Source organism: Equus przewalskii, chromosome 11, assembly GCF_037783145.1.
Source record: "Equus przewalskii isolate Varuska chromosome 11, EquPr2, whole genome shotgun sequence".
Taxonomy (NCBI): Eukaryota; Metazoa; Chordata; class Mammalia; order Perissodactyla; family Equidae; genus Equus; species Equus przewalskii.
Genome location: NC_091841.1, coordinates 32,778,540 through 32,803,069, shown reverse-complemented (window position 1 = coordinate 32,803,069; position 24,530 = coordinate 32,778,540). Strand labels below are relative to the sequence as shown.

At 57.4% G+C, this 24,530-nt stretch overlaps 1 protein-coding gene across 1 annotated transcript; it reads left to right on the top strand.

Moving 5' to 3' along the window:
* Positions 1-1,396: 1,396 nt before the first annotated feature.
* Positions 1,397-23,503, top strand: MRGPRG (MAS related GPR family member G). The gene is made up of 5 exons (XM_008508278.2): positions 1,397-1,756; positions 1,968-2,127; positions 21,822-21,893; positions 22,185-22,317; positions 23,389-23,503. The coding sequence occupies exons 1-5, from the start codon at positions 1,397-1,399 to the stop codon at positions 23,501-23,503; spliced, it is 840 nt and encodes a 279-aa protein (XP_008506500.2).
* The last annotated feature ends 1,027 nt before the right edge of the window (positions 23,504-24,530 follow it).

Genomic DNA, 24,530 nt, shown 5'->3' with positions numbered 1-24,530 from the left:
AGTTCAGACTCGCGGCTCGCTCTCTGTCTCTCTCTGTCTCTCCTTGTCTCTGTCTCTCTCCCTCTCCCCGTCTCTTCCTCTCCATCTCCATCACTGTCTCTCTCCCTCTCTCTGTCTCTCCAGCACTCTCTGTTTCCTTGTCTCTCTCTCTCTGTCTCTGTCTGTCTGTCTGTCTGTCTGTCTCTCTCTGTCTCTCCCTCTCTCTGTCTCTCCATCTCTGGCTCTGTCTCTTTATCTCTCTGTCTCTCTCTGTCTCTTCCTCTCTGCTTCTCTCTATTTCTCTCTCTCTCTCTCTGTCTCTCTGTGTCTCTGTCTCTGTCTCTCTCTCCCCCAAGCCCCCACAGCTGTCCACCCCCAACACTCCCTAACACAGAGCCAGGGTCCTGACGGCCCCTCAGCTGCATGTCCTGGGCTGAGAACAAGGACCAGAGTGGATGTGGGGGGAGCACAGGAAGGGAGGGGCTGCTCTGAGACCCTCGCTGCCTCCACCTGACTTCCCTGCGACCGGTTCTCCCTCCCATCTGAGAACTTCCGAGCGAGGGCACAGGCCTAGACCAGAACAGGACTCTCAGCCTCTTGTTCCTTGAAAGTGGCTGGCAACAAACACTTGTGTCAGCTTCTCCCCAGAAGACCTGTGGCCCTGGGACTCCAAACCAGTCCCCACACCTGCTTTGAGACTTCAGAGTGGCACCTCCCAACCTGCCTGCAAGGGAACCCCCGGGGGTGACCCCCTGCCCAGCCGAGCTGCAGGGCAGGCCTGGGGTCTCCCTCCCCGTTCCCACATCCTCCTAGCTGCCCGCTGCCCCCACCCCTACATCTTCCCTCTTCACTTTTCCCGTAGCCAGTGCACGACAGAGCGTCTTTAGGGCCGTCACTAGACACCACCCAGCAGACTCTCTGGGCTAGGGGACTTAGCAGGAGGCTTAGCAGGAGTCTGGTCCAGGCCCTTTGGGGAGGGAGGCCCTATGCAGGGTCCCTGATGGAGAAGGGAGGAGGCCCCTACACGTGTGGTCCACACGCGTGTGCCCAGGGCCTGCAGAGACCTGTCCAGCCCATGGCCGACCTCGGCCACATCACACTTCACACGCAGGGCCCTGTGATCTTTGGTGCATTTAGTCTGCCCACGGAGCCGGGGAGGGCAGGGTCCTGCTCCCGCCTGTTGGGCCATCATCACCCACGATGCCTCAGGCAGTCTTGTGGCGTACCCCTCCTACGGAGGTCCGTGAGGCAGGAGGCTTAGGCACTGGCCTGGAAGGGTGGCCCCTGAGCAGTGTCTGTCGGGCTGCTTTGGACAACACCCTGCAAACACCAGCTGAGGCCTCTGCCCTCCCAGGTGGCGATGCCAGCAACAACATCTGTCACCTCCTCCCAGGGACCTGCCTGCCTGCCTGCCAGGATGTTCAGGCTCTGGAGAACCTTCAACAGCGTGGTTTTTTACCTCACGCTGGGCGTTGGCCTTGGGGAGCTGGTGGGGAACAGGCTCGTCCTCTGGCACCTTTGCTGCCACATAAAGAAGGGCCCCTTCTTCCTCTATGTGCTCTACCTGGCGGCCATGGACTTCCTGTTCCTTGCCTGCCAGATGGCCTTCTCCATCATCCAGGTCACCCTGGGCTCCGATGATACCCTCTACTTTGCCATCACCTTCACCGCGTTCTCCGTGGGGCTCTGGCTGCTGGCGGCTTTCAGCACCGAGCTCTGCCTCTCCACCATCGTCCCCTCCTGCTACGGGCACTGCCAGCCACGGCACACCTCGGGTGTTATCTGAGGCCTCGGCTGGGCCCTGGCCCTGCTGACCGTGCTGCTGCCAGCCCACGCGTGCAGCCTGCTGCATGCTGGTGCCAGCCCAATGGCCTCCCTGCGCCACCAGGCGGCCTGCGCCAAGTGGCTGCTGTCCCTTGCCTGCGGGGCCGGCCTCATCCTCTTCCTCTGGGTGACCTGCTGCTCCGGGCACTGTCCTGGGCTTGGAGCGCCTGCTCTTCTTCTGCAGCCTGCTGCTTGTCTTCTGCTGGAGCCTGCGGCCGCTCCTGAGCATCCTGCTGCCCGCGCTCGCCCCACTGCCCGCGCTGCTGGACTACGTCCGTGGCAGCTGCAGGCTGCTCCTGCACTTGGCCTGGCCGCCGGGGAAGCGTAGGCCGCTGTGGGCCGTCCTCCGGAGGGCCCTGGGGGAGGGCGCCGCTGCCCCTGGGCCTGCTGTCTGCCCTGGGCCTCCCTGCCGCGCCCGCCCTTGCCAGACCTTTCCAGGACCAGAAGTGACCCCACCCCACTCCCACTCCCTTGCTCTGGGGACCCCAGCACAGAGGACAGAGTGTGAGCCGGGGTCCTGACTCCCGTGCTGAGCCTAAGGGCCAAGGGAGGCATGAGGGAGCCGCCCAGACCTGGGCGAGGATGGCACAGTGCCCGCAGAGCCCACGGCCCAGCCAGCCGGCCCCGCTTCACCCGTGGGCGGGCTGCGGGGAGAGGCCACATGGGTTCCGCCCGCTGTGCACCAAGGCCGTGCTCTGGCCTCTCCCACCCAAGGGTCCGGGGGAACCCGCTGTTGCTCCTGCCCTGCCCACCTGCACATCCCCAAACCCAGGGGACCCCACCCAGGGCCCTCCCAGCAGTCCCCGCACAGGCCAGCAGATGGCACTGCTTCTTCGCCAAATGCGCCCAAACGTGGGCTCCTGCAGAAGGACTGGCCTGCTGGGCGCTCCCCACCTGTCCAGCCCCGCTGCCCGCCCGCACTTGCGTCCTGGGCACCTGCTGCCTGGAGCGCGCTCCTGCCCCCAACCCATCCTCGACTTCCCCTCCTCCCAGAACCCTTTGCTCAGCCGGTGCCCCCAGCCCTGCCGGCCTTGCAGACCCTGCCCCCCAGTGTTTGCCTGGGGCGCGGGATGGGTCTCCTTGAGAAGAAAGAGAGAGTCAGGGACAGAGTGAAGAAGGAGGAGGAGGGGCAGGAGCAGGAGGGGAGAGGAGGAGGGAAAACTGAAGCATGCCTTTCAGCTTTCAAAGCACAAATCATTTTATGTTTTTTGATAATTACAAAAGAAGAAGATAGTTCATGTTCATTGTAAAGACACTCAAGGCCTTCCGAAAATATTGAGCAGATAAATCACCAAACTATTTGGACCCAGAGGGAGACATTTTGGGTGTAGACCCCTGCGGTCATGTCTGTTCTTTTAGTAGAGATCCACAGAAGTTTCAGCTTTTCCCAGAATGAAGACATTCTGGACACGCGATGTGAAATCTCTTACCACGAAGCTTTTTACAACTACGGGAGAATTGTTCAAAAAATTTGTCACTTTTTTCACTGGAAAAGTAATGTGTTGCTCACTATGGGAAAGAAGAAAGACTTGCCTGTCGGGGCCACCAGCGCAGAGACACCCTCCTTTGCAGGATTCTATCCCCACCGCCACCCCCAGGGAGGGACATGGTTCTGTCCACAGCATGCCCCACCGCGTGGTCTCCCAGACTGTGCCCTTATGTCTGGGTGATTCCAACAAGGGAGGCAAGTGCTGTCAGTCTAAAGGACGTCCTGGGGGCTCGGGGAGAGGGCATGAAGACCCCCCAGGCGTGGGAGGTGGGAGGGCTTGGCTTTAGGGTGAAGAGGGGCCATTCATTCTTGAGACACTACATGCCAGACCCCAAGGAGGGGTGTGGCCTCCTTCCTGGAAGGCCTGGAATGGGATGAGGGTGGGGTGGTTTCAGAGATGGGGTATCCTGGGATCAGCACCAGGGAATGGGGCCTGTGGAGCTGTCCATCTGTGCGCCAGCAGGACAGGCAGGCAGCCAGGCAGATGACGGTGTCTGGGGAGCATGATAAAAAGCTCAGTCTAGACCGATGAGGAGGGCAGGGACCTCTAGCCCTGGAACCCGCTGCTGGGGTGTGGGGACACCAGCCTGAGTCCAAAAGAGCCAGCGAGTGTCCCTGGTCCTGGAGAAGCGTGCAGCCAGCTGGAGGGACGGGGCTGTTACAGGGCTGGACCCCCATCCTGCTGGCACCTCTTTAGCTGGGTGACCTCCAGCAAGTCACCTGACAGCTCAGATCCCAGTCTGCACCAGGAGATGGAGCAATATTTCCTTCCTGGGATTGCTGGAGGAGCAAAGGCAGGAGCCACGCGGCGGCAGAGGACAAACCGTGCTGTCGCCGTCCTGACCTTCAAGGCCACTGCATCACCTCTCCCGTCTCTGTCTCCAGGCAGAGCTCCAGATGTCCCCAGCCCGCCCTGACCTCGGCATACCCACTGCCATGCCTGCTGGCATCCCTGCTCTTGGCGAGTCCTGCACAGCCATCAGTGTCTGTCCTCATGGCTGTCTGTCCTGTGACTCGGGGGGCTTCCTGGCGGTGGGTGCAGCGTTCTCAGCTCCTCTGGTGTACACCTGCCCCGGCTGAGCACCCGAGGCGACCACCTCGCCCACGCGGCCGCCCCCACCGCGTGCTTCACTTCCTGCGTTCCTCACTTACTTGCTCGCCTGTTAGGGCCCATGTCTCTAGCTAGAAGGAGAGCTCCTTGAGGGTGGGGAGCCGGGCAGCCTTCCCCATCACTGTCCCCCCTGTGCTGAGGACGGGGATGACCAGGAGAAGGGGCTTGACGAGCACTGGTTGAATGGATGCACAGGTGGATGGGTGAGGGGGTCATTGCATGAATGATATGGTCAAGTAAATCAATGATAAGGCCAAAATGGAGTGCAGCTGAATGGAATCAGACTAGGCTGGTCCTGGGTTCTGGAACCTTCCCAGCCAGCCCGAGTCCTGACCACTGACCAAAAGCTTGTGCAGATGTCAGATAAGGGAGGGGCCCAGGTTTGCTCCCGGTAGAGTCCAGCCACCCCAGGCCCCTCGGCCTCCCTTGGCCACACTCTCCCCTTTCAGCCAACAAACATCATTAGGGCCAACTCCGTGCTGGGCACCGAGCAGGAGCTCCAGATGTGGACACGCCGTGGTATGACCCCTGTCCCCAAGGGGCCTGGCATCTGGAGAAGGGACAGGCTCATAAACACAATTCAAAGGCAGTGTGTGAGGGTGCACGGAGTGTGAGGAAGGCTTAGGGAGGCTCCCCGCGTCCCCATTGGCCCTTGACAGTCCCAGTTTATAACCTCTGTCCTAGCGTCATTAGTGCCCCCTTCTGCTCGCGTGTCCCAGTGCAGGTGACAGATCCTCTGGTCACCTTAATGTTAGGGAAGTAGGGAGGAGGGCCAGGCATCCCCACTCAGAGAACAGGGGTGGGGGTGCTTCCTGGAGAAGGAGTGGCTACACGGAGCCTTACAAAGGTGGTGTGGGTGCGGAGGGACTAACCGCCACTAATGAGAGCTCTGACACCTGGGCACCTCCCGAGAAGAGGAGAAAACAGGGACCACAGAGGAGGGTGTGGCAGCGGGGCCTTGGGATGGGAACGGGCATGCTCCAGACATGGGGCAGAGGACGCCCGGGGGACAATGGGCATACCATGTTAGTAGTTGTTTTTTAATTATGCCTAGGTATTGAATTGTACCGAATGTTTTTCTTCATTTATTAAGATAATTATACAGTTTTGCTCCTCTTCTCTGTTGATGTGGTGAATGACACTGACTTATTTTCCAATGCTGACCTTGTGTTCCTTGCGTAAACCCCACTTGCCCCTAGTGTACTATTCTTCTTACAGTTTGATGAATTCGATTTGCTGATATTTTGGTGAGAGTATTTGCATTTATGGTCACCACTAGTGTTGGTTTCTTATTTTCTCATAATGTCCTTGTCAGTTTGGGGATCTTGCTCTATTCTCTGTAAGAATTTGGGTGAAACCAGTATCATTTCACTAGAGAAGCCATCTGGCTCTAGAGTTTTTGTGAAAGGAGTTTAAAATACAGTTTCAGTTTCTCTAACAAACCTCAGGCTATTCAGTTCTCTTTTTCTTCTTGCATCGGTTTCAGAAAGTCTTGCTTTTCAAGGAATTTTTCCATTTCACTAAGTTTGAATTTAGCATAAAGTTGGCTATGATGTCCCCTTATCCCTTTCCTTGTCTGTCCAGTCTGTGTGCTGTCTCTTTTTTATTTCTAGTATAGGTAATTTGTGTTTTCTCTTGATCATCCTTGTTAAGCGTTTATCAATTTTATTAATCTTTTTGAGAGAACCAGCTTTTCGTTTTGTTGCTTTTTCTCTAGTGTTCATCTGTTTTCTGTTTCACCGATTTCTGCTTGTCTTTATTATGTCTTTCCTTCTGCTTCATGGGCGTTTAATTTGCTCTCCTTTTTCTAGCTTCTTGAGTTAAGCAGCTTCGACATTTCTTCTGAGTCTCACCTATTTTCTAATAACAGGCATTGAAAGCCTCAGTTTCCCCTTCAGGCTCAGCTCCATCTGCCTCCTACACATCTTGATATGTTGAACTTTCATTATCATTCAGTTCAAAATATTTTCTAATTTTCTTTGTGATTTCTTTTAAAAATATGTTACTGGATTTCCAAATACTGAGGAATTTCCTTTTATCTTTTTGTTATTGATTTCTCATATAATTCCTCTGTGGTCTGAAAATATGCTTTATATCCTTCAATCCTTCTGAGTCTGTTGAAACTTACTTTATGGCCCAGCATATGATCTATTGTAAGAAATGCTCTATATGCACTTGAAAATCATGTGTATTTTCAGTCCTTAGATGCAGTGTTCTAAAGTTTCCAACTAGGTCCATTTTTTAAATAACGTTCAATTTTTCTATATTCTTACTGATTTGTTTTTATCTGTTTGTTATATTTAATTACTGAGAAGAGTGTTAGACTGTCCAACTATGATTATAGATTTGTCGATTTCTCCTTTTATTTCTATCAGTTTTTGCTTTATGTATTTTGACACTGTGTAATTAGACCCATACCTATTTAGAATTATTATGTGCTTCTGATGCATTGACCACTTTATCACGTGATGAATTTAAAATACACCCACAAATTATTCTTTATTCCTCCCTTCAAAAGGTGGAGGCTGATTCGCTTCACCTTGAGGAAGGGAGGAAGTAAATCTCCCTAACGGATGGATTAAAGCAGACGTGATGATGCGTGACTGCATAGACGGGTCACAAAAAGCACTGCGGCTTCCTCCTGCTCTCGCTCAGATCATTCGTTCTGGGGGAGGCCATCTGCCATGTCAGCGACCTGTGAAGATGCCCACATAGCCATGAACTAAGTCCTCCTACCCACATCCGGCAAGGAACCGTGGTTTCCAGCCAGCAGCCATGTGCAACTCGGGAGTGGATCCTCCAGCCCCGTCAAGACTTCAGATGACCGCAGCCCTGGTCAACATTTGGATTGCAACAATGTGACAGATCCTGAGCCAGAACCACCCAGGTAATTCATTCCCAAATTCCTGACCTACAGAAGCTATAAGATAATAAAAGTTTATTGTTTTAAGCTGCTAAGTTTTAGAGAAATTTGTTATGAAGCAATCGGTTACTAATACAATGATTATGAAATGTCCCTCTTGATCTCTGGTAATATTCCATTCCTTGAAATCTCCTCTATTTGAAATTAATATAGCTGCACTATCTTGTGATTATTGTTTCCATGGTATATTTTTTCATTCTTTTCTTTTAATCTATCTGCATCTTTATATTTAAAGTGTGTCTCTTGTAAATAGCAATATTATTGGGTAGTATTTTTTTACCCAATGTCAAAATCTCTACTTTTTAATCAGAGCATTCAGTCCCTTTACGTTTAATGTAATTATCGACACGGTTGAGTGTAAGTCTACCATGTTGTTATTTGCTTTCTATTTATCACTTATGTTCATTGTCCCGTTGTTCTTCATTTCTTGCCTTCTTTTGGATTAATCAAATAATCTTTAGTGTTCCATTTTATCTTCCCTATTGGCTTTTAGCATATATAGCTCTTTGTTTTATATTCTGGCAGGTTTCTCCAGAGGTTATAACAAGCCCCTTTAACTTATCACAATTAATAGTGTACAGCTTCACATATAATATGAACACCTCACAACGGTATAAGTCCATTTACCCTTCTCCAGCCCTTTGGGTTATTGTTATATATTTTGTTCTACATCTGTTATAAACCCTAGTATATGGTTTTGTTGCTCTTACTTTAAACAATCAGGAGTATTTTAAATAAATTAAGGAGAAAATATCCATTTATAATTACCCACATATTTATCATTTCCTGCACTCTTCATTTGTGCTTTCAGATCTGAATCACCACTCTTCAGCCTGAAAAACCTCCTTTAGTACTTTGGGTCTAATGATCACAATTTCTATTAGCTTCTGTCTGTCTGAAAATGTCTTTACTTTCCCTTCATCTTTAAACATAATTTCACTGAATCTAAAATTCTACATTGACCAGATTACTTTCCCAGCATTTTAAAGATATCATCCCATGATATTTGGTTCCTATTATTTCAGATGGTAAGTCAAAGTTCATTCTTATCATGGATTCTCTCAACATGACGTGTCTTTTTTCTCTGGGTGCTTTTGAAATTATTACCTCTGCGTTTTAGGAGATGGACCATGAAGTGCTTAGTTGGGGTTGTTTGGTATTTATTCTGCTTGGGATTCACTGAGCTTCCCCAATGTATGGGTTCATGTCTGTCAACCACTTTGTCAAGTTTTTACCATTTATCTCTGTAAATATTTTTTCTGTCCTCTTGTCTCCCTCTCATCCTTCTGAGATTCCAGTTACACTTATGTTAGAGCATTTGATATGGTGCCACGCTCGACGATGATGATGATGATGCTTGATATAATTATTAAATCTCTCTATACTCCAAATTGGATGATTTCCATTGACTTATTTTCAGATTCATTGATCTTTCCTTCTACTGTGTCCATGCAGCTGTTAAGCCCATCCACGGACATTTTTATTTCTGTTATTGTGGTTTTCAGTACTTGAATTCCTATTTGATGTTTTTAGTTCCCATCTATTTACTCATTCTCTCCATCTTTTCCTGTAAATCCTTAAACATATTTATAGTAGCTGTTTAAAAGTCTGGTATTCCAATATCTGGGTCATCTGTGAGTCTGCCAATATTGACTACTTTTTCTCTTGATTATGGGTCACATTTATCTGCTTCTTCTTATGTGCAGTGATATTTTTTATTGTGGCCAATACATTTTAAACATTCTGAATTATAATATCTTCCTCCAAAGAATGTTAAGCTCTGTTCTGGCAGACAATTAAATTACTCGCGGATCCCCTTGCTCCTATGGAGACCAGGCTTTAGGGTTTGTTAGGGTAGGCTCATTCTGGTTTGCCCTTGGTTTTAAATATAGCCCTAAATCCTCCTGGTTTGTGGTCTATGTTCCTAAAGTGTGGCTTTCCTGGTATTGCCATGGAAAATCTGAGGTGTTTGCAAAGCCTCTCTAACCTGGACAGACTTGAACTCCAGACTCTGTCTCCCAGCACTTGGCAGCTGCTACAGTCTCTGCTCAGCAGCTTGACCTCCCAGGCCCTCCATCCCCGCCTCCTTGGAGTCTCTCCTTGTGCTTTCACCGTTTAGGAGCTGCCAAGGATTTGAGGGGTGTTTGTATGCAAATTCGAGGGCTCTCCTCTCTGTGTGTCCCTCAATTCTGGAATTTTTTCTTCTTCAATTTCCAGTCCCTCTGGCAGCCCCAAATTTCAGCCTCTGTCTTCCAGCCCAGTCAGACTAACCACTTTCTGCTTGAGCTCCATTCTCCAGTGCACCACAGGAGAAAAGCTAGGTCCATGTGGAGCTCACATCATTTGTCTCCTTTCTCCCAGGAGAGATAATGCTCCCAGGCTGAATAATGCTCCCCCAACGATGTCTATACCCTTTGTAAGTTACACAGTCCATACGAAAGCATAGATTACCAGAATGGATTTTTTTTTAATGATACAACTATATGCTGCCTATTAGAGACACACGTTAGAGTCAAAGGCACAAATAGGTTGAATGCAAAACTGCTCTGAGGTTCAGGGGGACCCTTGGCCTGGGCCGTCTTCCTTCCCCACCCTTGTGCAGCATCCCTGCACCCCTCCTGCAGCCGACCTTTGCCAGCCAGAGTTTCCGGGGACCCATCTGTCTGCATTTGATGTCCCCCCAGCTGCCCAGATGCCAGGGTGGGGGCTCTGTGGAGAGACCCAGCTCCCCCAAACTCATCCTTTGGAGCTGCCGACAAGAATGCTTCACACCCTGGAGACTGCCTGGCATCTCCAGCGGGCCCCAGGGACCCTGCTCAGCCCAAGAGCTCACCAGACACAACACGGGGCAGGCTCTGCCGGTCACCCCCTGGGCCAGGGCTCAGCAGCGAGTGGCCTGCAAGCCCCAGAGAGGCACCTTTGCTGCTTCTCAGGGGTTGAATCTTTTCTAATCAGTGGCCAGCACTTAACAACTGGGAAATTCCACATCGACATCCAGACTTCTGGCATCTCCTGGGTGTCAGAGGCTGGCACACCTGGCCCCCGTTGCCACCTGGCCACAAAGAAGGGGTGTGGAGGGACTGGCTTCTGGCAGGCGTGCCTCACGCCCCTCTGAGGGCCCCCCTCTGCTGTGGCCCTGAGCCCAGGACACCCCTTGCTGCATTGCACTGGTGTTTTCTAGATTGAAGAGGAACGTGAATGGGAGAAAACAGACCCAAGGAGCCCCATGTTTCAAGAAAAATGGGAGAGAGCTCATTTCTTTGTGGATGTGATGAACACTCCTTCATGTCTAACATGCAACAAAATGTCGGTGGCACTGAACTCCCCTGCAGGGTGAGAACTCGTCCCCACAGCAACTGGACCCCTTCATCCTGCAGATGGAGAAACTGAGGCCCAGACAAAGTGGGGCCTGCGTCGGCCCACACAGCTGGGCAGCAGCAAAGCCAGGCCTCCTCCAACAGCTGCGTGAACACATCTACCGCACTGGGAGCCACATGCCTTGGGGGATCTGATGTGGACCGTCCGCGTCTCAGCCCACAGGGCCTGAGGAGCCAGGGCGGTCTCAGGCCTGGGAGACGACTTCCCAGCTGCCTCGCAGACAAGCGTGCGAGCCTTCCAGCAAGGGGGCGGCAGGAGGCCTGCCACCAGCCGAGCTAATGGCCTGGAAGATCTGGCCTGCAGTGGGGGGTGGTGGCTGCAGAGACACCAATTAAGGACATTTGGCGGCTTTCCGTGGGGAGCCAGGCCCCCCAGAGCAGACAGATGGAAAGGTCCTCCTACAGCCAGCGAGGCTAGCCTGGCCGTGCCTCCTCCTCATTAGCGTCTCATTAGGAGGTCGCTCAGCATCTGTGAGCAGGTAGGAGGCCGACCCCCTCATAGGGCAGGCTTTCTGGAGGGGATTTGAGGACCGGGTTACTCCCTGCTCCAAAATATTGCCTCCACTGCCCCTCACAGGGTCCGAAACTGTAGCATTAGCACCACACTTTGGGGATAAGCTGGAATAAACTGATTTGCCAAAATTAGAGAGGGAAATGGCAGAGTGGAGACAGCTCCAAGGGCTGGGCTGGGACCAGGGCTGGCCAGAAACCACAAAGTGGGAAGAGCAGGTTTTCAAGGTTAAATATGGCCCCAGCTGCCAGGCGAGAGGATGTGGGGGACCCAATAGGCTCCAGGAGAGCCCGGGGTCAGTGATGCCACTTCACACCAGGTGCCTGGAACAGTACCCGTTTCTGTTGTTCTGTTATATCACCATCATCATCATCACCATCATCACCATCATCATCACCATCATCACTGCTATATCACCATCATCACCATCATCCTCATCACCATCGTCATCACCACCTCCATCACCATCACCGTCACCATCATCATCATCACCATCTTCATCATCATCATCACGATCGTCATCACCACCACCATCATCATCACCATCATCACCATCTTCATCACCATCATTGCTCCTCCTCCTCCTCAGGGCATCCCCAACTCCTTGCCAAAGATGAAGGAAGGTGGGAGGAAGAAAGCCACCCCTCATGGCCTGCCCTACACCCACCTCCATGCATCTTGCCTCTCTCCCCAGCCTCATGCGCACACACAGCTTCCTCCATTGGGCCGGTCTCTAAGTTCCCCAGACTTGACCTCAGCAGTCTCTAAACCCTACCCTGACAGCAGCCTCCTCGGCAGGTGTACTCACCTGTTTGCAAGCTCAGGGGAGCATGGGGATCAGAAGCCGTGTTTCTCACTTGATTCCCCCTGTGTTGGGCACGGGCCTGCTAGGGGCTCAGTAAACACTGAGAAGAAGAGAGGGAGGGAGAAGGGGCAGAGATGGGGGAGGAAGGGGGGGAGGGAATGGGCCAGGAAGGAGGAGAGGGCAAGGAGAGACGAGGGAGAGACAGAAGGAAACCTGAAGAATAAGAGGAATTTTCACTCTTGGCCGAGACTCACAAATTCCCTGCAAAATGAAAACTTCCCAGGCCGCATGCACTTTGGTTGCGGGTCACTGCCAAACCCTGTGCTTCTCTGAAGTAGGTTCTGTTCCGTTCCCCAGAAAGGATAAAATGTCTGCCCTTTGCAATAAAAGGAAATCAAAATGAAAATGCATCTCCTTGCCCTCCATGCCATCACGCTGGGAGGCTTCCTGTTCCTCTGAAAACTAACAGCATCCTCAGTGTCCCTCGGAACAAGGTGATTGTGGTCAGCCAAACTCCACCCCAAAGGCCCCGGGCTCAGGTTGACAAGCCCTGGGGCAGGCCCCACGGGCTGCATCACAACAAGGTCTGGGTCCCAGAGGAGGCCTCAGACCTCCCACAAAATTCTGACGTTTGCCGTGAGCTTGAAGGACGCAGAATCGGGCTGCTCGGCTGAGCTCCGGCCCAGGAGCGTGATCAGACCCCCTGCCCCTCAGACTCGCTTGGGCTGTGCCTCCTCGCTTGGTGGGGGTGGGACATCAGTGACAGCCCTGTTCCCCACTGTGTAATCATGACATCTGGAAGGCTCCAGCTGGCTCCTCCCGGGCCTCTATCTGAGGCAGGCAGGGCGTCTGCTCTGCTCGCGTCTCTGTTGATGAAGGACATGCCGGGACGTACACAGAGTCCTCAGGGGTAGAAGCTGGGGGCCCCTGGCTCTTGCTGGTGCGTGCAGAATACCCTAGAACGCCAAGAGCCCACAAGATGAAGCAAATGGAAATGACCATGACAGATGACACCAACGGACGAGCATCTCTGAAGCGGGGACAGTGCTGCCGGGTGTCGGTTTGGGAGTTGTCTTGCTATGGGGCCGGGTAGGGGATCATCAGTGTTGACTTCTCAGGGCTGGGCATGGGGTGCCCACCCCGGTTCCTGCGATTCCAGCTGTCATGATGTCAGGGTCGTCCCAGGGACCCTGCGTATCACTCTCCACTGGAGAAGCTTCTGGCAAAGGTCCCAGCACACACCGGGGCTTGGAGGCTGTGGGCAGGGCACTCACAGAGCCCTGCCTTCACTGGAGCCTGTCCTAGGTCTGGAGGCCACTTTGCAGCACCAAGGCACAGCCAGTCCCGGGGTGTCCCCCCAGGAGGGGCCTGGGGGGGTCACAGCCACAGAATTGGTGACGAAAGGCAGAAATTCCTGGCGCTCTCTGCCTCTGGAGGTAACTCAGCTCCTGCACCCTCGTTGCTAAGTCAGAGAGTGAGCTCCTCGCTCAGGTTCAAACCCACTTTCCCGCTCCCGCCCTGCCCGGCTGCCCTCCGTCCTCCCTGGTCTCAGGAAGTGGGGGGGGGTCACTGGCCTCACCTGCTCCAGCTTGGCTCCCTCGTCTGCCAGCCCCTCTGCCTGCGCACACACGTGCACACATGTGTGTACACACTCATGTGTACATGCACACACTCACACACTTGCCCCCTGCACCCTGCCCCATGAAGGTCTCCGTGAGTCTCCTTCAGCCGTAGCTGCCCCTCCCCTCAGGGGACGCTGGTGCAGACTCGGGCTCTAGGCCTCTGAGCCGTCCGTCCTCTGTGACCAGGACAAGGCAGTGAGCCTGGTGGAGACGCAGCGTCTGTGTCTGTGAAATGGGAGCAGAGGCCACCAGGAGGCGTTCTTGTGAGGTCGGATGGGAAAGGACGGGTCACAATGTGTTTGCTGAGCACGGACCGCATGCCCTGAACTCAGGTACCATCCCCCTATAGAGGGCACCACCCCGGATCCCCATGGGGTCGGGTAAACTGAGGCACAGAGAGGCCGAAGGACAAAGCCCAGGCTGTGGACCTCCACGGTCTTCTGCCGCTCCCTCCCCGTGACAAAGGAGCAATCCGAGGGTCATGTTTACCAGACCCTGCAGGGCAGAGGTGGACAGGGGCAGCTCTAGCCACCCGGGCAGCCCTCTGAGCCCTGAATCCCGCAGCCCGTGGGCCACTCTGGGCCAGCGGCAGAGTAGGGGGTGTTAAGGGGAGGCTACCATCCAAGAGGCAGAGACACCCTCAGCGGAGGGCCTGGACAGTGCTGCTGACACGTTCCGGGGAAAGACTGTCCAACTGTCTCCCTCCGCAGCCCCACGAGGAGTCGCCTGTGTTTGGGGACCTGCAGTTCTCCCAACACAGCTTCCTGAAAGGGACTTGTGAGCTGCTGCTCCCCCACTGCTGCAGGTGCTGCCAGGGGCGGGGCCAGGAGGGAGGGGCGCGCAGGGCTGGGCTGGGCCGGGCTGGGCTGGTGGGGAGCTGGTTACCCAAGGGGATAGGAAATTACACTAGAAAACAGGAAGACGGGGCTGAATCCCCAGTGCCCCTAACTTGCTGTGTGGCTCTGGGCCATCACCCACCCCCTCTGTGCCGCAGGCACCGCCCCACCTCTTACTGCATAGAGAGGCCATGGGAGGTCACGGGGTGCCCTGTCAGGAGGGTCTGCTGGCTGTTGAACAATGAACCATCTGTTTCCCCTATTATCCCTCAGCAAACCTGCCAGAGAGAAGGCGCAGCTGCCCTGGGACGTTAGGTAACACCCCAGCGTGCACCTGGGACCGCAGCCCAGGCTGGATCCAGATCTGCCTGGCACCCCGGAGGCAGCCGCAGCAGCTGGTCCTGCTGGTGGCAGCTCGGGGCTGAAGGGGACAGCTGCAGGCTCTGGTGAAGCGCACACAGGGGCAGGCCTGAGAAAAGCTGGGACACTAGTCTCCTCCACACCCCCTGGGAGCTGCCGTCCCCTGCAGTGACCCCCTGGCTCTGGCCAGCCCAGCGCACAGCCCCTGCAACACCTACCCGGCGCCCCATCCCCGGCCACCACTCGGCAGCTCCCCTCGCACCTCGGCCAGCTCCGGAGCTGCAGGGTCCCCGGCTTGGGCGGCCTGGGTCCGCGGCATTGGCCGAGAGTCCACCGGCTGACAGCCCGCCCAGGGCAGCCTCGGGGGAGACAGCGCGCACGCCTGGAGGAGGGAGCCGCGCGCCCGCATGCCCTGCTGCACCGTGAGTGTCCCGCGCGCACGCGCGGCCGGCCCCGCGCCCGGGAGGGGCCTCCGCTGGGTCCGTGGAGCAAGGGCCCCACTGCGGGTGGTGGCGGTGGGCGTTGTGGAGGCTGCGCTTGGGTTCTGGAGTCGCGCGGGGAAGGGGCGGAGAGCAGCAGGTGGCGGGAGCGAGTTGGTTTTCTGCTGACTTGTTCCACGGTCCCTGGGGGCTGGCCCACGGGCGGCGGGCACTGGCTCTGTCCCCCGGGCCCCCCGCACTGCCCAGGCAATCGGAGCCGGCGAGTGGAGCCACCCGGAGGGCCGCGGGTCCCAGGGCAGCACACGGTGCTGCGTTGCACACACATCCCGATGCCGCGGCCCCCTCCGGCAGGCTCTGGCCAGCGCCACCCCAGGGGACCGCGCCCATCTCCAGGGGCGGGGAAGCCTGGTAGGGCAGGAGCTTCCAGACATTGGAGCAGACGGTTGCCCCTTGCGCGGTCACTCCCAAAGCCCCTCTCACCTGGTCAGTGCCTTTGATTTCTGGCGTCGTTGGCCCACAGCACTTTCTTTTTGTAAAAAAGAACAGACCTGAAAAGGGATATTTCTAAATTTCTGCATTGGCAGAATGGAGGACACAGTGGAGAGGTACTCAGGCTGCGATGAAGACCTCCGCCAGAGTTTTGGGTGCACACAGGGGTCCTGGGAGCAGAAGGTGAGGCCCACAGGACCCTGCTTCCCAGGCCCCCCCGGAGGCCAGCAGAGCCTTTGAAAAGCTGAGCCTCCGGGACACAATGCCAGGCCCAGACGTCTCAAGGGAGGCCACTCTCAGGCCTGCCGTCTGGGGTCCCTGGCGTTGTGGGGGACAGTGTTAGCTCTTGGGACTGAAGGCTCCCGAGAAAGGAGGGTCGGCCCCCGCCCTGGCTCTAGAGAGTTCCCTGTGGGGCGCATCAGGGGCAGCGTGGCTGGACCAACTCTGCCCGTCCCCGTCAGCGGTCGGTGTGGGGAGCTGTGGATCCTCTTCAGGTGCTGTGGGAAGGGGCAGGTGTGGGGGTGAATTCCGGCTGCCTCCTCTGGCTCCGTGTCTTTGGTGAGGTCCTCACTTTTCTGAAATTCTCTTGTGAGAATGGGGATTGAGCCCCGGGAGACAATGGATGTGGCATGTGCCGCTGCTCCACAGGCCCGCGCCCCCCGGGGGCCCAGGAAGGTCAGTGGTCCGAGGCCCACTGGACCCTGCCACCACCGCCCTCTCTCCTCCAGCATTCACGCAATGAGCCACCACTTTGGCCCTGGGCGCTGTTTCGGGATGAGGCAGAGGAAGGCTGGGTCAGTGCTGCGGTGGCCAGCTCACAACCCTCGGTGGACCCTAGGGGCGAGGACGCGGGGCGAGGCCGCGGGGCGGGAGCTCACAGTAGTCCGGTGAAGAGCAGTGTCAGCCCAGCTGGTTGAATGGATGGGGACTGTGCTGAGGCTCGGCAGGGCAGGGTCATGGTCACAGGGCGGGGTTCGCGTCCCTGGTGCATCCCAGCTGCACATCCCTCAGCCGTCCTCCCTGAGTCAGTTCTCAGGGCCAGCACTGGCCTGGAGAAGGAGACAGTGGATGCGGCAGCCAGGGAGACCTGAGGGGCGGGAGGGGCTGTAGACTCCCGGGGTGGGCAGGAGACTGGAAGACGACACTTGTGTGACAAGGATGAATTATGGGATGGCCGTGAACTGCCATCTGGAAAATGCCGGCTCCTAACTCTGCTAGCCAGCTGAGATGTGGAATTTGCCCACGGGAAATGAAGGCTCCGAAGGGGCCCAGGACACATCCTGGTCACCCTGGCGCTGGCCACCCAGCGGGCTCCCCTGGCTGGCAGGTCTGGGCATCCCTGTCCCTGCCCAGCCCCACCCAGGGGAGTGTGAGGAGGAGGGGGGGGCCCTCTGTGAGCCCCAGTGCACTGGGGGGCTGGGAGAGGCAGGAGGCAGTGGGGGTCTGGTTGGGGGCCTGGGGGTGGAGAGAACCCCCAGGGTGGAAGGAAGAGGCAGTGATGTGGGACATCCCATGCAGCTTGTCCCGGCCCGGGGACCTGTGTGGACCTGGGGGCCCGTGGGGGCTCCTCGGGAAGGGAGGTGGGAGCCCAGCCAGTGGGCTTGGTTTGGGGCTGCCCAGCCCCCGCTCAGTTCCCCACCCCCCGATAAGCCCAATCGCACCCCCAAAGTAGCTAACACATAGTTGCTGCCTTCTCCTGGCTCCTGCAGCTCCCGGCCCCCCCCTCCCCCATCACCGCGGGGTTCCCTGGAGGAGAGAGAGTCTTTCACTGAACCTCACCAGCCAGAGGCTTCAGCCAAAGCTTTGAAAGGATGTGTCCCGTGGGGCTGCAGGCCCTCCCCGCAGGGAGAGATCCAGTGGGCAGGGCAGCATGTGGGGGGTGGCCCTGGGGTGCAGGCTCCACCTTGGGGCAGCGGGCCTGTGCGCAGCACCTCGCTCCCCTGCTGCTCGCTCCTTCCCCGGCTGCGGGAGATGAGCCTGAGCATTTGATGTTTTGATATTCCACTCGGATCAGTATTCCTCTCTTCTCCACCACTGGCCAAGGCGAGGAGCCAGCCAGAGGCAGTGGGGATGTCGAGGAACTGGGAGCCTGAGGGGCAGTGGGTGGGGTCTGGCCTCCAGGACCAGCAGACAGAGTCTCCTGGGCGGGGGAGGGGGCCGGCCCAGCCCAGGGCACCTTCAGGGCTTAGGGGTGCTGAAGAGAGCTGTCCCCTTGCCACGGGAGCTGGTAGCTCCATGGGGAGGTCTGGGTGCCTCCACTGTTGGCCTCTAAGGAAGGGAGAGCCCTGCGTGCTGGGGTGGGAGGCTCAGGTCGGAGGCTGGTGCTTGCAGGCCAGGGAGGGTCCCACCCCGCGAGGGCAGCTGCCGGGGGGCCAGAGCCCAGACTGATGAGAGGCATTCCCATCTGCTGCCAGAGTTTGGGGCTGTGGGGAGGGGTGCTGAGTGAGGGTCTCGGGCTGGCCTGCCCTTGGATGAGCTGGTTTGTCTGCAGGTTTTCTGTCTGTCCGCCCAAATGACAGCCCTGGAAGGTGGGACTGTCTCTGCTTTGCTAACCTCGGGGTTCCCAAGGTGCCTGGCAGTACGTGGTCCAGGGCAGCCACAGAATGACACCGGGACTGGCTGACTGGGAGGCCACCAACCACTGGCCCACCCGCAGAGCACACAGGGCTCCCAGGACCCCTCCCAGGCAGAGGAAAGCCAGCAGACAGGGCCAGTTCTGTCTTGGGCCTGAGCTCCGACAGCCCCCATGCCCCGGCACAGTGGAGGTCACGGCCAGAGCCTGAGCCTCCTGCCCGGGCCTGGGGGCCGCCCCCGTCACCGTGCCTGGCACTCTGCAGCCCGCGGCAGCCGCAGGCCCATCCTGAGCCGTCCTTGTCAGGTGTGTGAAGGAGAAAGGCAGGTGGCGCAGGCCTCCTAGCACATATGGGCCTGTCAGCTGCCTTAAATTACGCTTGTCCCACCCTGCTCTCGGCATGCTGTGTCTCTTGCCCATCTCTCTCCGCCCCACTGGGCTCTCTGCTTTGTCCAGAGGGCACTGACACAAGGGGCGGCTTCCCCCAGAGAACGTTGCCCACCTCCTCAGAAGCTCCCACGCTGGGTAGGGTGTGGGCGAGGGCAGGGATCGCTGGTCGAGCACCCCCACGGAGGCCTTTCGTGGTGCCCAGCCCATCACTGCACATGCAGCCCAACCGCCTTTGTGCCCAGGCCAGGAAACGTACGGGGAGGCGGACTGGAGAGCAGCCTGGAGGGGCTCCTGGTCAAGCGGGAAGACCACCCAAACCACCAGGAGCTGGAGGGGTGGGAAATGGGGGCCAAGCAGGAAGCTGCCAGGAGGGCTCCCCGGAGGAGGCGGAAGCCTGGGCTCCAAGGCCGGATGAGATCCCGAGCTGGCGAGCCCGGCCTGGCCCCTTTTTCCTCCTGTACCTGAGAGGATTTTCCTTTTTCTCTGAGATGGGGAAGGGCCTCCTTCAGTTTGGCGGGTCACTGGCTGTGTGATCAGAGGCCGGAGTTCCTCCTCTGCCCGCGGGGCATCAGTGCCCTTCAGGCGCCTGCTCTCGCCCATCATCCACCCACCAGCCCACCTGAGGCCTGGACTGCCTCGGTCTTCCCACCTGCACGATGGGCGTGCGTGAGTCTCCTGGGGCTGCGTGACCAAGCGCCACAGACCAGCTGCCTCCTGTTTCCCCGACCGGGGAGGCTGCAGCTCCAAGATTGCGGTGTCGGCAGGGCTGGTTCCTCCTGGGCTGTGAGGGAGCATCCGGCCAGGCCCTCCCCTCCTTCTGGGGCTGTGCTGGCGACCTCTGGGGTCCTAGGCTTGTAGAGGCATCAGCCTGATCTCCACCTGGTGTTGCAGGTGCAGAGCGAGCAGGAGTCAGCTGCCCCCGAGGTCTTCCTGCGGGCTGCCCTCTGCCAGCCCCCGCCCCACACACCCACAGGGGGCCTTCCAGCTGGTTGTAACAAAAACAAAAGCCTCGCCCATTTGGGAGGCCTCTGGGTAGCCCAGCCCGCAGGCCCAGGTCCAGCCTGGCTTTCTCCTGCCCCTGGGGATGTGCGACGCATTTTTTCTCTGCAGAGCAGCCTCCTTCCTTCCCAGCAGGGGTCACTACGGGCTAAAGGTTTGAATCGCCCCTGGAGGACGCTATAGGATCCCCACCCCTTCAGCGGGTACCGGAGGAGGATCGGCAGGAGAGAGATGAGCCAGGAGCTGTGCTGGGGCCAGGCCTCCCAGGTCCGCGATGGGACCGCCTGCGCACAGGCAGCTGAGTTCATGAGAAAGGTCTGCTGTGCAGGACCAGGGCCATCCCAGCACTGGCGCTCACCCACCCTGACCACTGAGCATTAATGGAGCAGCTACTGCATCCCAGGCGTAGGACCCTGCCGTCCACAGGCCCTCTCGTTCAGTCCTCCTACACGCCTGGACCAGCAGGTGTTATTAAAATCTCCATCGTACGGAAGGGGAGGCTGAGGCTCTGGAAGGCTGAACAACCTGCTGAGTTGTCTACCAGACTGAAATTTCAGAGAGATCTTTTGATGAATCATTCCTGTTTTCTCCCTCCCCTCTCTCAGTAGCTCTTCGAGGGAGGTGATTATCACGCATTCCTTTCGGATCAAGACAGCTAAGGTTTCATTTCCCAGTAGGAATGCAAAGCTTCTTAATGAAAGACTCAAGATAAGCTACTAGCAATCACTCACACCCTAGTATGAATTAGCAGAGAAAGCTGTTAGGACAAGTTCACAGCAGAATAGGATGGAGAGCAGTGGGTATCCAGAAGCCATTAAGCATAAACAGAGGACTTCATCCTGGGTTTGGGGGGGTGCTCTAGGGAAAGGGGTGCACCCTGCAGGAGAGCCCCAGAAGGCAGCAAAGAGGAATACCCTCCCTCAACCCTGCCCAGCACGAAACCAGGGAGCACCCAGCAGGGCTGCAGGGATGGGCCCCTGGTTCTGCCCCTGGTTCCTGCCCAGAAAGAGAGAGGACCAAGGGGGCAGAGAGGTGAGGGAGGGTGCTGCGAAGGAACCAGGGCACTCACAGACATGAGGACCTGCCGGGCCTGCCACGGAGGTGGCTCCATCCCCAGAGGCCGCCCCGGGCCCAGGTGGACGTGCCCTGCAGGACGGTCCACTGCTCCCACTCTCCGGGAGAGCATGGCCGAACCTTGGGGGGCGGGGGGCGGGCAGGGGTTCCAGGACCTCCTCCCCTCTTCCTTCAGCCTCCTGTGTGTCAGGAAGGATCTCAACCAGGGTCCCCAAAGATCCACCCCGGCCGGAAAGAACCAGAAAGTGCCGGAAAGAGCAAATGGGCCAGTGGGAGAGGGGGTAGCTGGCGCAGGCCTGGGTTGATGGACCCCCAGAGGGTCCCCCCGACTCACCCCTTCATTCCCCTTGATGAGCCTGGAGCTTGAATGCCGGCGGCCTCAGGGGTAGGGGGACCACCATTCACAGCGCTTGCCTCTGAGTGACCCGTTTGTAAAATAGAGGCATTTGTGCGCATGGGGGTCATGTACCTGCGCCCACCAGATCGGCCGCTTCTGGGAAAGGACAGCAGCTGAGCCGTCCCTCCCTCCCAGCTCCTCCCCTTTCATGACCCTTCAGAGGCGGGTGAGACCTTCTCACCCCAAAACCTTCGAGCGTCCATTACCTGGTTCCCTGGGCCTGCTGGGCCCTGGCTCCGCAAATGGGCTGTCCGAACTGAGTTGTTCGCGACCTGCCTGCTGCGTTTGGGGATTGGGAGCTGCCCCGAGGGACCCAATCCGTCCTTGCAAGCTCTGGCCTTCCGGTGCGTCAGCATCACCTGGCGCCCCCTCCCACACCAGCCCACTGCCAGTTCAGTAGGGGGTCCCTGGGGGGCAGGGCTCCTAGAGGGGCTGAGGCTGTTAAGGAGAGGGGGCTTGCGGAAAGAGGGGGCTCCCAGAGCACCGGAGGCCCGTGACCGACGGGGAAACCAGGCTGGAAATAAGGAGGAGCCAGCAGCCACCACAGGGGGCCGTCCCCATGCTGGCCACCAGGCCATGCAGCGTCTGTGCCCCTACCCTGTGCCACATCCTGCCTCCTCTAGCCCCCTCACTCAAGGTCCAGAGATCCCCCGGCTGCCAAGCTACAGGCCTGAGCCACGTCCCCAAGGGGGCAGGTGAGATGCGGGGGGAGGCAGGTCCTGGAGAGACACTGCACAGTTGCAGGGAGCCAGGCATCCCCACCGTGTGATCCCTGTGCCTGGGGACCCTTGTGCCAACCCGCCACAGACAGCAGATTCACATCACACAACAGGCATGATTAGAAGGACAGATCAGACTGGAGCAGAGGAGGGTGAAACATCCCAGGACCAGGACAGGAGCATCCCCTCTGACTCATCACTCTCCCCTGTGGCCACTGGACACAGAGCCCTGCTCACCCCACCCTACCGCCATCCCCTGCTTTCCAGACCCTGACAGACAAAGCCAGACAGATCGGAGGCCTCCTCCCCGGGCTCATGGCCACACCTATGCAGCTCCAGGGGGCTCACGGGAGGTGAGTGAGCCAGGAGCCGTCCCAGAGGGCTTCCAGAAGGCGGCAAGGTGGGGGGCCCAGGGCTGGAGGAGGAGCGAGCTTATGAGCAGAAGTGTGCAGGCTGGGACAGCTGTCGCTGGGAGCGTGGTCAGGCTCAGGCCGGGCCGAAGGCCTGACTTCCCCTTGTCTGATTCTGCTTCCCCAGATACTCTTGGCCCCAGGCCCTGGGAGTTAGCTCGAGTTCACACCCCTTGGCTTCATTCTAGAAGTTGCGGTTCCCAGGCAGCTCTCCCTTCCTGTCTCAGAGCCCCCAGTCCGCCCTTCCTTCCTTCCGGAACCTTCCCTTTCTGGCTCCACTGCCCTCTAGAGCCCTGGTTCTTAGATGAATAAGCATAAGAATCAGCTGGGAGACGATGCCCTGGCCAGTCCTGGAGCCAGTGGTCTCCACTGGGACCCTGGCGTCTGCGTTTGCCGTCTCCGGTGGCCCCCGTCCTGTAACAGAGGTGCATCACGGCCCCGCCTGGGTGACAGGCGAGCCCCCATCAGGGCGCATCCGGGGACCCACGAGCAACAGCCCTTCTGAGGAAGCGGGGCCGTGAACGGAGGCGGACCCTGCCCGCGTGCAGACCCCAGGGCCCCACTGGCAGGTGGGGACGGACCCTGGAGACGCCCCAGTGCCGAGCCCGGGCCCTCGTGCCACTGTGCGGAGAAACGCGGAGCTGCTGCCCGAAAACTCACGGAACAGCCACACTCTCCACGGGCGACACAGGCTCCTCTGTGACAGCGACAGTGCAGAGCCACCTGGCCGCCGGCCCCTCCCACCGCGGCATGACCTCGGCCCCCCACGCTCGACCCCTCGTGAGGCAGATGCACGGATTTTCCGTGATTTGCCCGTTTTCTTATAAAATCACCATCTACTCCAAAAACCGTACTTCGCTGCCGTGTTTTCCAGCCCTGACGCTCCCATGTCCTTCTCCGTCAGCCACATCGCACGCTCGTCGTAGATCTGAAGCCCTTGAAACCCAAGATTCCGTTTTAGGCCAGGTTTATTTGAGTTAATAGTGAAGAAACTCCCCCTTATCTATGGCTTCATCATCGCCTCCTGGAGTTGGAAGTCCTGGGCTGTCGTCCCATTCCAGACGTCGGGGTCCCCTGAACAGGGGCGACGCAGAAGCTGATGGTTCCCAGCTCGTCCACACAGACATCAAGGTCAACGCTGGAATTCCTTCCTCCGAGCCTGGTTGTGGCCTCTGAGGCCTGAAGAGCACACTGGACCCTGGGTCTGCCCTGGGGTCACTCAAAACAGGGCAGCAATTTCAAGCATCCCATTTCCTTCACATTCCCCCTACAGGACCGGACCATGTGACCCCTCACCAGTCACTCTCTTCTGAGTTCACCCCTATTATCTGTGTCTTTCTTTGTGCCCACTACTGATCTCAGGAGTTCAGGTGTGGCTTGAGCAGGTTATAACACACTGGGATCATCACCTCCTGTAATACATACACTGTATGTCTGTTAAGGTGACCCGAGTAATAACAATTTAATGAGGTTGTCCTTCAGGCAATATTTGCGTTTACAGAGGGCCCTGGGTAGGTCCTGGCCTGAGGGTCAGTGTCTGGGGGATTTGGGAGCACGTAGCTGCCGGCGTCCAGGCTTCTCAGCTCACCTGTCCCCATCACAATGTTCACGTTCACCTGTGTGCTTGCAGGGTTGGCTGCCCCGGTGCCTAGGAAAGTGCCTCAGACACATCTGGAGTTGAATTCCTCCTCTGTCATTTGGGGCTGTGGGACCTCAGGGAAGTCACCGAACCTCTCTGAGCCTCAAGTCCTCATCTGTAAACTAGCAATGGCACAGGCTGTGCTGAGGTCCACGGTGGCGGTGTGCAGCCAGGTGGGCACATAGGGCCCTCTCCATAAGTGGCCTGTCCTTCTGGGCTCCTGGGCCACGTCACTGCTGTAGACTTGACCACTCATCAGCTCTCAGCGGCAATGGGGTCCCAGGGGTGACCAGCAGCAAGCAAGAGGTGTCTGTCACCCCCACCATGATGGAAAGGAAGATGCAAGGGACAGAAACCCGGGCAGCTTGGGTGTGGCTCCTGGGGCCGTGGGCCGGGCGCCTCCGGGAGCTGAGTTAATCGGGGATTTCTGCCGAGCTGTGCAATCCTGGTCTCCCGGCCCGAGTTACTTCCCCTTTGAATTGAATTCCAAAGCCCGCTCCTCCCGCACCGAGATGAACGGCACTGCCTGGGCCAGCAGCACCTGTCCAACGACCCGGCAGAGGG